This window comes from Castor canadensis, chromosome 1, assembly GCF_047511655.1.
Source record: "Castor canadensis chromosome 1, mCasCan1.hap1v2, whole genome shotgun sequence".
NCBI classification, from domain to species: Eukaryota; Metazoa; Chordata; class Mammalia; order Rodentia; family Castoridae; genus Castor; species Castor canadensis.
In genome coordinates this window covers 27722738-27737006 of record NC_133386.1, presented here as the reverse complement: position 1 = coordinate 27737006, position 14269 = coordinate 27722738, and the positions used below count along the sequence as shown (strand labels likewise).

General features: G+C 34.2%; 1 protein-coding gene across 9 annotated transcripts in view; it reads right to left on the bottom strand.

Annotated features, from left to right (window-relative positions):
- Positions 1–2452: 2452 nt before the first annotated feature.
- The window catches only part of Bclaf1 (BCL2 associated transcription factor 1), a 31863-nt gene continuing 20046 nt past the window's right edge, over positions 2453–14269 (bottom strand). For 5 of the 9 annotated variants that reach the window (XM_074073801.1, XM_074073821.1, XM_074073813.1 and 2 more), the window contains 5 exons: positions 13249–13424; positions 11989–12169; positions 10901–11047; positions 5057–5269; positions 2453–4906 (listed from right to left, as the gene is read on the bottom strand). In XM_074073801.1, the coding sequence (XP_073929902.1) occupies positions 4901–4906; positions 5057–5269; positions 10901–11047; positions 11989–12169; positions 13249–13424 (723 nt within the window). In that variant the 3' untranslated portion in view covers positions 2453–4900. Of the gene's footprint in view, positions 4907–5056; positions 5270–10900; positions 11048–11988; positions 12170–12952; positions 13116–13248; positions 13425–14269 lie in introns of those variants that run through there. The other 4 variants (XM_074073838.1, XM_074073845.1, XR_012448049.1 and 1 more) reach the window with 2 other exon arrangements.

Sequence of the window (14269 nt, the reverse complement as noted above, 5' to 3'; positions counted from 1 at the left end):
AAAAAAAAAGAAAGAAAACAAAGTGCCAGATCAGTGGATTCAGTTCCCATCACTACAAGAATACATAAAATTCAAAGTCTATTTAATGTTCTTGGCAATCTTACAAGCACCCTGAAAATTTAAGAAAAATGTTTGTAACTTTCCATTTCTGGTACAAATAAGATGGAAAATTATCCCTTCCATAATCAAGGTCAGATGAAGGAGCAAGTAAGCCACAACTTAGGAAGAGAAAGGGCTATTAATCTTAGTTTACTGTGAAGCTTAGCATTCCACAAGATTTGGAATTAGTCAATGGTACCAAGAGGGTACCACTGCCAAGTACAGGATCATCCTCAAGCTCAGCCTGTAAGTCCTTCCAACTGACCTAACTGTATAGTGGAATTTAAGGTGAGGACTCATTAATGAGGAAGCTGGACAACACCAAGAATTATTTTTAAAACTTAAGACTGATTCTTGGATGAGTTAACATTAAAGAATCAAGAATCAACACTATCTCTTGCATTTTAAAAGTGCTACAAGTAGGTTCACGGTCATAAAATGCCCAGAAAAATATAATGTCCAGAAAAAACATTTTTCCAATACACAGATCACTATAATTAAGATATATTAGTAGGGCATGGTAGCTCAAAGCCTACAATCCTAGCTACTTGGGATGCTAAGATGAGGAAGATAGCAGTTTGACTAAAGTTTGCAAGACCCATCTCAAGAGAAAAAGTAGGGCATGATGGGGTGCATCTGTCATCCCAGCTATGGCAGAAGGCATAAAATAGGTGGATCACAGTTCAGGTCAGCCGGGGCAAAAAGCAAGACCCCATCTCCAAAATAACCAGAGGAAAAATGGCCATGGCTCAAGTGGTAAGATACACTTACCACTTACCGGAGTTTCTAGTAGTGATGAAGTGTTATACTAATGCTAATGCCTGTTCTTTCTTTTTAAACCAGTGGGATCCATCCCTAAGAGCTAAGGTATAACCTGGTAACAGAGAACAGGTAGAAGTCCGACCCTGTAATTAGCATAACTAACATATGGTTTCTGAAACAAAAGGAGTCCAGACTACAAACAATCTAATTTCTAAGGCTCTCAAGTGAGACAGTGGACTATGGTAGTTTCCATTCATTCTAGGACTTTAAAGAAATTAAGTAGCAACAAACCTTATTTGTTTCAAACTTTAAGACTCCTGGTTTTAGTATCCTCAATAAAATGATCAGTCCCTTGACATGAAGACTTAACAACAGTTTCAACTATCTGAGAACTCTAAACATGTAACAGATACCTACTCCCTTAATTGTGTTAAGACATGCATCAGAATCTACTACTCAAGACTTGAGTCTAGCCACATAACATCCCATGGGAATGCAGTCCGTATCTCCATTAGCCTTCCCTATTTAGCCACTTCACAGAGACAAGCCTTTGTTTGTACTTGATTACAAAAGGATGCTATTCCATAAGTATATCCCAAAGAATTCCAGAATGAAAAAATAAGTTAAATAATGTGCCTAAGACTATACTTCTACATAGAAAATTTGTAGGCAACACTGAAATTACCAAGTATTAAGCTACCCATGATCTGACACATCCTTTTATACACACCACACCCACATATAGCTTACTTCACTACCAAAATTTTGAAGGGATAATTTGCATTTGTATGTCAGAATGTGCCACTTTGAGTCAGGTGTGGTGGTCCATGCCCATAGTTGCAGTATCCAGGAAGCTGAGGCATGCCGACTGAGAGTTCAAAGCCAGCCTGGGCAACATAGTAAGGCCCTGTCTCTTTTTTTTTTTTTCCAGAAGTACTGAGTGTGAACTCAGGGCCTATGTAGGTGCTCTCGATCAATGGAACCACTCTGTCAGCCCTTTTATGTTGGGAATTTTCAAGATGGGGTCTTAGGAAGAACTATTTGCCCAGGCTGCCTTTGAACCTCAATCCTCCTGATCTCTGCCTCCTTGGGTAGCCTGGATTACAGGCATGAATCATCAACACCTTACCAAAGTTCTCAATTTGTTTTAAAACACAAAGTTCTGTGAAAGTTGAAAGGAGTACATTTTATGTTTCAAAATAATTTTTTAAAGTATGGTTAAGAATTGCTCCAGAACTTAAAGGCAACAAAGCTAACTTGAAAAACACCTCTTTTTAGCCACAACTAGCTGTAATTTTAAAAGGAAGATAATTTCCACCACAGTATTATGGTTGATATGGTCCAATATCAACATAGGAACAGGACTAAACTACAAACCTGGAATTCCTCTATTTTTTTAGTAAAGGCTCACTTATGCATTATGTAATTTTCCAGAAGTAAGATCAAACATTAAAGAGGTTTGAGGAATTTATCAAACCACATCACTTTCAAGTGAGTGGAATATTCTAAGTCTGGAAATAGGCCACAGAAATCAGTACAGTAGAATACACACAGGCATAATCTCAAAAATCAGGTAAACAAACAACAGCTATTACCACTTATGACATTTTATTGGCATATGACAATTTACAAGGGTCCCTGTTGCATTATACATCACACTGAGTAAGAATCGTTTAGCCATCTACATTCATTCTTAATATTTCTTCTCAATTTAATTCCCAACACTGATTTTAACTGTGACAAATGGGAACAATAGCAATTTCTTGAAGCAGACTGCAATTGGAAAAATGTGTTTTTTATTATTAAAGTTCCTAGGATGTTGGAAAGCATACACACCTAAGAACTGAGTCATGGCCTTCTTAAACATGTTTTATTTTTCTCTGGAAATATCCTTTGGTTCATTTTTATTTCTTTCCTCTAGGCAAAAGGAAATATGTGAATGCAACTATCAGTTATTTCCTGGCACTTGTAATCTAATATCCTTACCAAGAGGAACCATGCAGCTTTTAGTCATAAAATGTGGAACTAAATTGTGGTTTCAAAAAAAATACAGACTACTTTGAATATGTTTGGCTCTGAAAAAGTTAACATCCACAATGGTATTCTACTGTAGAGTTTTCATAATCATCCTACTCTAGTATATTCTGGTAGGATACTCCTTCCTAAACCTTAAAAGAATAAAAGTAACCAAAGGTTATACAGAATTGCATTTGCATTTAAAATATAACCTGCCAACTCACTATTAAATCATTTCTCAGCAAATTCACTTTCCCCTACTATCTTTAGAAAAAAACCTGTAAGTTTATAAACATGCATAGAGATTCAGTATTTAACCAACTAATAACAGTTAAAATAAAAGCTATCTGTGTTCGTACAAAAGAGAATGGTCATGAAAATTCCTTGTTAGGGAATTCAAATCAAAGTTGCTTTAACATTTAAGTATTATGCTGAATAGGATATTAGTTACGTCCAGATTGATGCAACACAATACTTTCTTTGGCGCATATTAGTTCTGATTTACTAAATTTCAGAAATAATTAAAGGGAAGACCTTAAGCCAAAGAAACTGTATGCTGACTTTGGTTTCAATTTAGTTTTTGTCCAATAGCTCTTTGCAAATGTCCCTGGCTGTAATCAAGGTACAAGATGCATTGCAAATCACCCAAAGTGAGGATGAAAGAGCTATATAAGAGCTTTAAAAGTTTACATTAATAGAATATGCATTATTTTTTATTAAATGCAAAAATATACAACTAATCCTATTGCTGAATTAAATGAGATGTGACTTGTTTCACAAGTATTTAAAAATCAAACTCAACACTGAAGTAGTAACTATATCAGATTTTCATTCTTTTAACAACTATTAAACATAAAAGTAACCCACATTTAAAAGATTATATACCTGAAGAATAGAACCCTTGGAAAGAAAAGGGCCATTTTACAAACTGCAACTGAAATAAGGAAAAAAAAATAAACACAGTTACATCAATCCACAACAAGCCTCCTGCCAAACTCTTTTATAGATGACATTAGAAGAAACAAGTTAATTATAATACTAACAACCAGTATGTTGTATTTCTGTTTCTTCAGTTGTTATACTACAAACTAATCTTCAGCTCTTCAAAAGGTCAAACAAATGTGTTACCTATGAAATCAGGTGCTGAACTAGCAAATTATTCTTCAGGATATCAGGTTTTGTTTATTAATACTAACCTGGTGTGTGGGTCTAGGATTTTTATTTGCAATGTTAGTTTTACAAACCAGTTTCCCTCTCTCAAATAGCTGATACCTAAGACCATGACTCAAACTGTCAAATAAGAATCTAAAGAGAACACTCAATTTTGAACTCAAATAGGAAAGCTTCCTAAAAAAGATTTTTTATAGGCCACTGCTTGCTCAGTAAAAATAGTATTTTCTCAAACCTTTCAGTCTAACTTTTTTAATAGATTTTACTTTTTAAACTACTGGCAAGCTTTTTTCTCCTTCTTATATATTTGCAGAAGTGTTAAACAAGCTTAGTTTACCAAAGCAACAACTTTGTCTGTGATATACTTCAAAAACTAGTAGTGTTCGAATTAACAAAGATGTTGAACAGATGTAGACAGTTAAAATTATTAGTGTGGCCACTATAAACAATTTCTGTTCAAGAATTTGTGTGTAGAGCTAACGTTTACTTCAGAATAAAACATTAACAGGGAGGAAAGAGAATCAGAACTTTCACAGAGCTGTACTTGACCGTATCTTATAGACAAAGCAGAATTACAATGCATGTAACAAAAACAGTAAAAGTGTTTTTTAAAAGTCAATAGTTACAAATATGGTACGTAACAATTTTCTACTTTATTTCAGTACAATTTTCAACATACAGTCTACTGCTTTTTCAAGGTATCTGAAGACTTAAAACAAAATTTCTATAGACTACTTGCAAACAGTAAGATTTAGGTAAAATGCTTACATTCTTATTTGAAAACAAAAATATCAGATTAAAAAAAATGGTGGGTGCAAGTTCTGCTCTCTGTTGCAATTGTACTTCAGACTCACTATTCCTAAAAAATGAAAGAGAAATTAAAAATTAATAAAGATGACTCTCAGAATGAAGATGAACAATAATATGTTCCTGAAAGTATTTAAATATACTAATTCATCCAACAAGCCCATACTGAAGAAAATCAGAATCACAAGGTAAAAATGTCTACCTTTTCTTCTTTGCGTCTGTCCTTCTTTTCTTCATTATTTTCCATGGTCTCTTCTTCATCTTCAACTATCCCATCCCCTTGGTATTTGTCATGAGTCCATTTTGGACTGCTACCTGATTTTTTGAAATTAAAGCGCCCTCTGCCACGTTGAAAAGTACCACGACCTCTTCCTCTTTTGGCCCAATAATCCACACCATCATCTCTGTCGTCATGCTACAGAAAGGTTAAAAAAAATAATTAAATGTCTTTCTTATGAAGATGATTACTTCTCCATCATAAAGCGTGCAATTAATAAATCATGCAATAAACTGATTTTTTAAATAATAATATTCCAATGAAGAATAATTACACCTTACTACTTAGTAATTCAAACACCAAGACTTACCCAGAGAACTATTTAAAGAATCTCAACTATTAAATTACTACTGATTATCAGAATTCTGACTTTTTTGATTTCCATGTGTTTAAAGCCTACTTGGTATTATACTGCCTGTAAGGAGACAAAATAACCAACTTTTCCCCACAAAAAATACCTTAGTCATAAAGATGTGGCAAAGTCATAAAAGCATCACTATAACATTCACTAAATAATATAGGTCCTATGAACTATGACTTACATATTAAAACAGATTTTTATAGTCCTATATTGATATTTAAATCTAGACCAATGTATAGTACACACAATCTTCTGGGCTAGGGAGCTTCAATGACAAATCTCAATGCCATAGTTCCTAGGATTAACATAACTCAGCTATTTTCTTCTTCACCAATCTAGAATACTGTAGCTATCATATTCCAAGTGTATTCAAATAGAGATATTCCCCACCTTACAAGCACAACAACCTACAAAACTGAAAAAGTACTCGACTTTGTAGATAAATGAACTATCATGTCCAAAAATACAAAGCAAAAGACCAAGGATTTCCCATATATAATCTAATTAACTGCTGCCCACCTCAACTAATTTACTTTTAAAATTTGTCACCCACAAAATGAGAAATAAGGCAAAAATGAGGCCCCTTTATAAGGCAACAGTCACAATTCAAATAGAATATTGCATAACCTGTGGAGTACTGTTATTAATCAACTACACAAGTGACTGCAACATTTGTTAAATGTTATGCCATACTGATTACCTCTCTCAAAACAAAGAATGTGCCTTTCTTTATATATAACCATTTAATACAGATTTCCCTTTGCATGCCTTTAAGGGTAATTAACAGACTACAGGAAAGAACACTTCCCAATTTCAAATATCCTGTCTTTATGGAACCAATAAAAGATTACTAGGTAGAGGTGTGCATGATTCCATTAAAAGTGATTTCTGGAACCATCAAAAGTATAAATTTAAGCACAGTAGACAACAGAAGTACTGCAAACCCAAAATAAACTATTATGCACTCAAAATGATACCTACTCAATTACATTATTTTGTGTTCCCTTTTGGCATTAATAGCCAACTTTAGTGTCTTTTTGTTTGTTGTATTTACACAGTATTCTTCATATGGGACGAGATAAGGAAGATTTGGAATAAAGGCATGGATTTAAATCTTAACAGAAACCACCAACTTTAGGCAACTTCTCTGAGAATTTATATCTCCTTTTAATAAAGGGAGATAAGCCTTGAGAACACAGGGGAGGGAGAAAAAAAAAACACATTAAAAAGTGTCTAGTCCACTGTCTGACAAGCAAATACTCAATGAAAGGTGAAACTTCCACAGTTCTTACTGTGGGTAAGGCATTCTTCTGAATACTTTACATATATTTACTACTCATCTCATCCTCACAACATCCCTGTAAAATACTGTTATTACCCCTGTTTTAGACATAAAAGGAAAAAAATTCAGACAGAAATTATAACCATCACCAACAGAATACATTTCCCAGACATCGTGATGTAAGTAAATGATTAAGCGCATCAGGTGGCTAGGAGTTAGTAGAAATAGAAATGACAGTGAGTGACAAAGCTACAAAGCCATTACTAGTATACTACATCATCTGAAATGTAAAAAAAAGCAGCCAAAAATACTAAGCTGTGTCTTCCAGAGGTAATCCTAACAGCTACTAAGTGAAATTTTTAATATAGATACTCAACCTTGAACACTTACATCCAAGATTTTAATCTCATTATAATGTTAAGAAATACATTTTTTGCAGATGACAAAGGGCCAGAAGTTGGATGTTTACACAGACAAAAGTATGTTAACAAAAGAGTCCGTATTGGAATGAAGACATTCTGTGTCCTCTTACCTCTTCTATATAGCAAAGGTAATGACAAATCCTAACCTCCCCCACCAGGGGCTTCTCTTCCTCTGAGGACATCCTCAAGTCCAAAGTGAGAACTGCCCATTTTAATACTTTCCTATTTGGTCCACCAACTCCTCATATTCATTCCTCAGTAAGGTTCTACCTAATACTAGTATCTTTCCTGGAGTCCTTCTTATTACTAAAAACATTACCCCACCCTTGCATAAATCCGTTTTGAGATGGAAAATTTCAGAAAACAATGCAATAAATTCTATTATTGTAATTCAGTATTGAAGCATGAACAGTTTGTTCAGAACTCTGGCTCTGGAGCCCAGTGTATGGGTTCAAATTCTAACTCCATTCCTACTAGCTACCTAACGGTCAAGTGTTTTTCATCTGTAAAACAAGAATAATAGCCCCAATTTAAAAGGACTTCTAAAAATTAAGCTAAGACATGTAAATAACATTTAGAACAGCTCCTATCATAGTATATAATGCTCAATTAAATGTTACTAAGTATTAACATTTCAGCAACATGGGCAAAATTTCTGTTGGTGGATTATTGTGAAAGAACCTAAAAGGGCACATTGTTATTTTTGTTTATGTTTCTATTCGCAACACCAGCAGTCTAAAAAGTCATATTATTGTTACATAAGGTGCAAACTATTTTAAATTCAAATATCCATGTAAAACTAACTTTGTTGCTTCACTGGCTCTTAAGAAAAACCCAAAATAACTTTGGGAATTGATTTACAAGGAAAAATAAGTATTAATGTGTTAATTTTTACCTGATACTCTACTGAACAGTCCGTGTGACATATGCATATGTACATTTTACAGAGACCAAAATTTTATTATAGTCCAAAAGAGCAATATAAAAAGTATTACTACTACTTGTTAAGTAGCTAAATTCTCACAAATGACACTGGTATTAATAAAACTACTGCTAAATTATAAGGAAATCTAAAATGACTTGTAGCAGTTTCACATAAAATCTATGATGCCAGATTCTGAAAGAATAATAGTAGGTCTGGTTTTCATAAATTCTTAGGAGTGGTAAATTACTATCTCCTCTTTCTCCTCTCATTTCCTCTTAACTTTCTGACATTTCACAAAGGTCCGATTGTCTAGCATTTTTACCATTACACCAACCCCACCTCAGAAAGGCTGATCTTTAATCTTTTTTTGACTACGAGTTCTTGGCCTATCTTTAATAGTAACCACATTTAAGATGATGGTTCCTAGATTTATGGGTCTCTAAATCTGCATTAGCAACTATCCACTGGGCATCTCCACTCAATTCCTCCTACTCACTTCAAATTCAGTCTGTACAACAGAATGTAATCCACTCTTACCATGGCATCTTCCCTCTAGATTCTTAAGATTCCCTCCTCTCATTATCATACAAAAGCAGATAGTACAAAGTTCACAAAAATGCTTTTCTTGTTGTTTCTCAAATGTAGCCCCTTAGTTTTGGCACTCAGTATCTACTAAATCCAACTACTCTAACCACCATGGTGATGCTCCTTAACCCCACTTAAAACCTAAATTTATGGGGAGCACCTGGTGCACATCCCTATAATCCTAGCTACCTAAGAGGCAGAGGTAGGATTGTGATCTAAAGCTAGCCTCAGGCAAAGACAGTGAAACCCTACCTGAAAAAATTAACCTAGGCAAAAAGGGCTGGGATATAGCTCAATTGGTAAAGGGCTTGCCAAGCAAGCATGAAGCCCCATTGAGTTCAAACCCCACCAAAAAAAAGAAAAACCTAAATTTATTACTAAAGTATTATAGTATGTCCCAACACAGTATGGTTCCTGATTTTTCTCAATTTTCCCAAATTTATACTTACCTTTTTAAGACTTAAACTCTATATACCATGCTATTTTACCCTTCTGCTATTTGTAGTACAAATATCCTTTTTTTTTTTTTTTGGCGGGGGGCGGGGGCGGCGTGTCTTTTTGGGAATTTTGTTTCGTTTTTTGGTGGTAATGAGGTTTAAATTCAGGGCCTCTAGGCAAGTGCTCTACCACTTAAGAAATTCCCCAAGCCCTGTTTTGTTTGGTACCCAAGCCTGCAACTTCACTTCTTCAGCTCTCTTACCTCTCCAGTAGCTGGATTACAGATATAGCCTCTGTGCCCAGCAGCTGCCCATCTGTCAAGCTCAAAATTCAAGCCAATTTCCTCTACAAAGTCTCTTCTAATACTTTCCTTGACAATAAGTCGACCATTTCCACCTCTGTAAAAAGCCACCATGCACATTTGGAAAGTTTGTTACTAGTCTAGGTCAAGAATTGGAATCTATTATCTCTTTCCATGCCTAGTACTTAGCCAGAAAGATTAACCTGTAGCTAAAGATGTAGCTCAGTAAAAGAGCACTTGTCTAGCATGCACAAGTACCCAGAACCGATCCCCAGAACCACAAGAGGGGGAAAAAAAAAAAAAAAACCTTCTCTGGCACAGAAATCCTGAAGACCAGAAGACAATAAAATTAACATTTAAAATAAATGAAGTAGTCAGTTTACAGATAAATTCTTAAAAAGTAGGTGGCTCTTTAAACTTTTCTATAACTAAATCAAACACCTGTTACTTTCCACATTGTCAACGCAAGTAACTAACAAGTTTCTCAGAAGAGACATGAAGTATTACATGTACCATAAAATTTATACCACGTTTTCAAACTCTTGGTCATTAATATACCAAAAGAATTAATTTTCCAACAAAAGCATATTCTCCATTTTCCAAACAGAGATTAATTTCGGAATATAGATTTACCCTCTAAGCAGATGTCATGGACATTCAAGTTTAATTATTTAAAAAAAAAAAAAAAATCAAATGAAAGACAAAATTCCTTTCCTTGCTTCTGCCAAACAACTATTTTCAAAATTCACCTCAGAAACATGACTTCCCAGTAACAAAAATGATGGTAATTTTAATTTTTAAAAAGCCTGCCACATAATGCAGGATAGACTCTCTCCCTTCACAAATAACAGAAAATTACCATGCTTATCTAGAGAGCCTTCTGCACCCCTACTACAATGTTATCCTTGGAAATCTACTTCACATGGAAAAGCATCTCCATCACGTAAAGCATCAAAGATCAGTATGGCCAGTAATTACATTCCCCAGTTGTCATTTTTAACTTTCTCTTTATTGCAATGAAATTAGACAGCCTGTCCTGAGACCATTAATTATAAATACTCTGAAAGAATTCTTTTCCTTTATCTTTCATTTAAACTAATAGCTGTAATAATGGAAGGTACATCTTAATGAAAAGTTTCTACAATTATCACTGTCTTATAGACAGACACAAAAACATACTGAGTTCAGCTACATTACTGTGTTCTCTGAATGTGGCTATCAAATCAGGTCCATTTTTAGTTTGCCCTGATCAGCCTACACATAATGTCAAGAAAAGCATAAACAGAACTAAGGGACCCACAGTTTCAAAACTTCAAATAATCTGAATAAAGATTTTTAAAAATGGTTTCCCAAATTATGGTGAAATCTCAATTGTGTGTATCTGTACTCAAATATATTCACCTAGTATGTTTTGAAAATTAATGCAAACCAAATAAACAGATTTCTAACACCCACCAAGAAGTACTTCTTGCTCTTTGGGGTATATTCTGGATCCCATTCCTCTTCCTTCGGTCTCTTTTGAAAAGTGGTATTTGAGTTGTTTGGACCAGTATTTGTCCCAGCAAAAACTCCTCTGGCTCTTCCTCTGCCTCTAATTCGAAACTGATTAACATTAACAAAGTTGTTTAGTAATGCAATCAAAGGTATTTGGTTACATGCAAACTCTTAACTTTACTGCAGTAACAACAACAAAAAAATATGCCCTAATTTCCTATCTAAATCTCAATCTCATAGCCACTGAGGATGATAAGGATGGCCATTTTATACCATAGGCAAAAAATTCTGCTAATCAAACCCAGTTAAAAGACTGTACTTTCATGGCCTGAAGTGATATTTTTAAATACGTATTTCCCCTTTTACTAGCCTAAAGAGTTATCTAATTCCTTTGAATTATCACAGGAACCCCAAGTGTTCAACCACATCTATCACCATTTAAAAAAATTTTTTCTCTTTCCCAAATAACCAAATTAATGAAACCTACCAATACCCAACTAGGTATAGATGCAGGTACAAATTTGAATGTAGAATTAAAAAGGCAAGAAGATGCTCTATTTTGAAGTCATTAAATAATTGTAGAGACTTTTAAACAAAACACGGGGATAATGTATGCTATGTAGAAAATGTTGTATGATTCCTATGATACACACAAGCAAGGACTTGGAAGAAAACAGGCAAAAGTGAAATTAACTATAAAACACAAAGGAACACAGAGTTTTTGGTAAATTTTTTTAAAGGTAGCTTTTCAAAATACGAGCCAAATCAACTCTTTCCTTGACTCTTGGGTCTTTAAGGACTATGTATGCTAACTGACCTGGAAGTCAAGAAAACTATCTACTTAACACAGATGCTTCAAGTTCTCAAAATGACAACTCTCACTGAAGACAATACCTCAAATACCATTTCACTTCTCAAGACTGAAAATGAATTTAGAAACAATGACTCCCATGAAGGATAATCTCTAGATCATGTATTTGACTTTCCCTATGTACAGTATTCTGAAGTAAAATTCTACCAAATGATCACATATAACTTTAATTACTTACAAAGGTTCCTCGTGGCCTGCTAACTCCCGCAAAGCCCGAATATTCTTTCAGCTCATGGTGAGCTTTAAATTCTTCTTCTCTTTCCTTCTTACCCTCCTTTTCTTCTCGAGAACTGGGAGAAGAAGGTGATGCTGAAGAGGATGATGATCGAGAATGATCTTGTTCTCTACTTTTATGTTTACTGCAAAATAAAGAAAAAAATGTGCTATTTTTAAAAAGACAAAGAACCCTGTTGAGACTTATAACGAGGAATTATTTTTAAGTAAAAAAAAAACTATCCCCTATTAAAATTATTTCATAAGTAAAATAACTGGGTGCTAAACTTAGACACAGTCTGTTTCCATTCTCCTTCAATGTTTGTTTTATATCACTACTAGCAAACATGCTACATAGCCTGCCAGTCAGAAACTAAGTCTGTAAACTTCAAGAATGAGGTTCTTCAATATTTTTAAGTTTTTAGTCATTTTAATGAAAGGAAAAGAAGTAGGGAAAAGAATGTTCTTAAGGCCAACTTTCAAAATGACTGCAGTTTGCACACCCTGAGTGAGAACAGTTTGTATGATTTGGGCCATTAACACCATTATAGAAATAAAAAGCATATGACATTACAAATACCAGTTATAAATTTAAAACACAAGTAAAATCCACCATTTACCTAATAAACCGCAAGAAAAACGATTATCTCTAATACTTCGTATTCCTATTTATTTCACTCTATGATGATCAAATTTATATGATTCTAATGCAACACCCAAAAAGGTCATACCTGCAGTAACTCTTACCACTGCTAACAGTATCCATGGTAACATTACTTTGAAAGACTACTACACATCACTATTTCTAGTCCTTCCTCCCCCCCTTCTCTCCCATGTTAAACCACTAGATATCAGTTTAAAATTCTTGTACTCTGGGTGTTATGAGTTGAAAAAGTGCGGAATCAAGCATAACGAACCAAAGTTCTTACACAAACTGTTTCTAGAAATGCACTGCATTGAAGTCCAACCTCCTGATGTAGCCTGGATAATAGGACACATTAATTTGTCATTTTTTTTTTCAGTGTTAGCTTGCTATTCCAAAGTTTTTGTCCTCATCCACCATAAGCCGTGTAAAAGACAAATACATTTTTGCTGTAAAACAAATAATTTTAATTGTTTAAATTTAAACATTCGATTACACAGTCAAAGTTGAAAGCAATTAAGCTGATAATTATTAAAGGCTAATTAGAAGCTAAAACCTAACTTAGACAATTTTAACAATTACCTGTCATCTTTGTAAGATTTGTATTCCTTGTAATCTTTTGGAGTTTTTTCTTGCTTTCTTGATCCACTGGATTCCCTGGAGCCCTTGGAATCCCCTCGTTCTTTACTTCTTTCTTTTCTACGGCGATCAATGTCATGCCGAAGATCAGCAGAATCACACCTTAATTTTTTATCTCCCTATAAAACACATGTAAAATATAGATTTCAGGAAATAGAATACAGGTATGTGGGCAAATATAGCTAGATCTATGCCAGTTTCTAAACTGGTATTTTTAACATCAAAAAAGAATGGATCATAATATAAAACCAAAATCCTGATTTAAAAAAAAAAAAAAAGGACCTGAGTACTAAGCATTTGTGTACACAAGTCAGTGGGCCTGGAGATGTTACTAAAACCTATCTTGAGTTTTATAGGCTTTATTCAAAGCAATTTATAGTAAAGTGATATAAACACTTTTCCACTGAGCATATCCTAATTTACCCCTCATCCTTCCAAATGGCTTTTGTAAAAATAGTTGAATGATACTTATAACCTGTAATTGTAATGTAGCCTTGTGCCTATAAAGTGAAAGGATTGTAAAATAATGGTTCTCATTAACTAAGCCTCACTATCATCAAGCTCTTCCCAGATTAAATTGACAAACCCAATTTAAAAAAAAAAAAAAACTTTCAAAGTAAGAACTCTGTAATTTCCATAACATGCAAGTAGAATATGATTAATCAAACTAATTGAGGTTGAACAAGGATCAAAACAAAGTCAAAAAGATATTATTCGCAATCCTGTACTCAGTATCTTGGGCCATATACTGCCCTTTTCTCAATTCAGGTATTGCAACAGACATTAGTTTAACTGGGTCACAGTTCACCTCCTTCTTGTTCCATTGCTTTTTCAAATACTATATAATTTAGGAAGATGAAAAGAGGCATCTAGGAATGAAGAGAAATTATACATCAGTAAGATGCTAAGCAATGTGGACATCCTTGCTATTATTCAACAATTACAAGTATTTATTCTGGGAAGT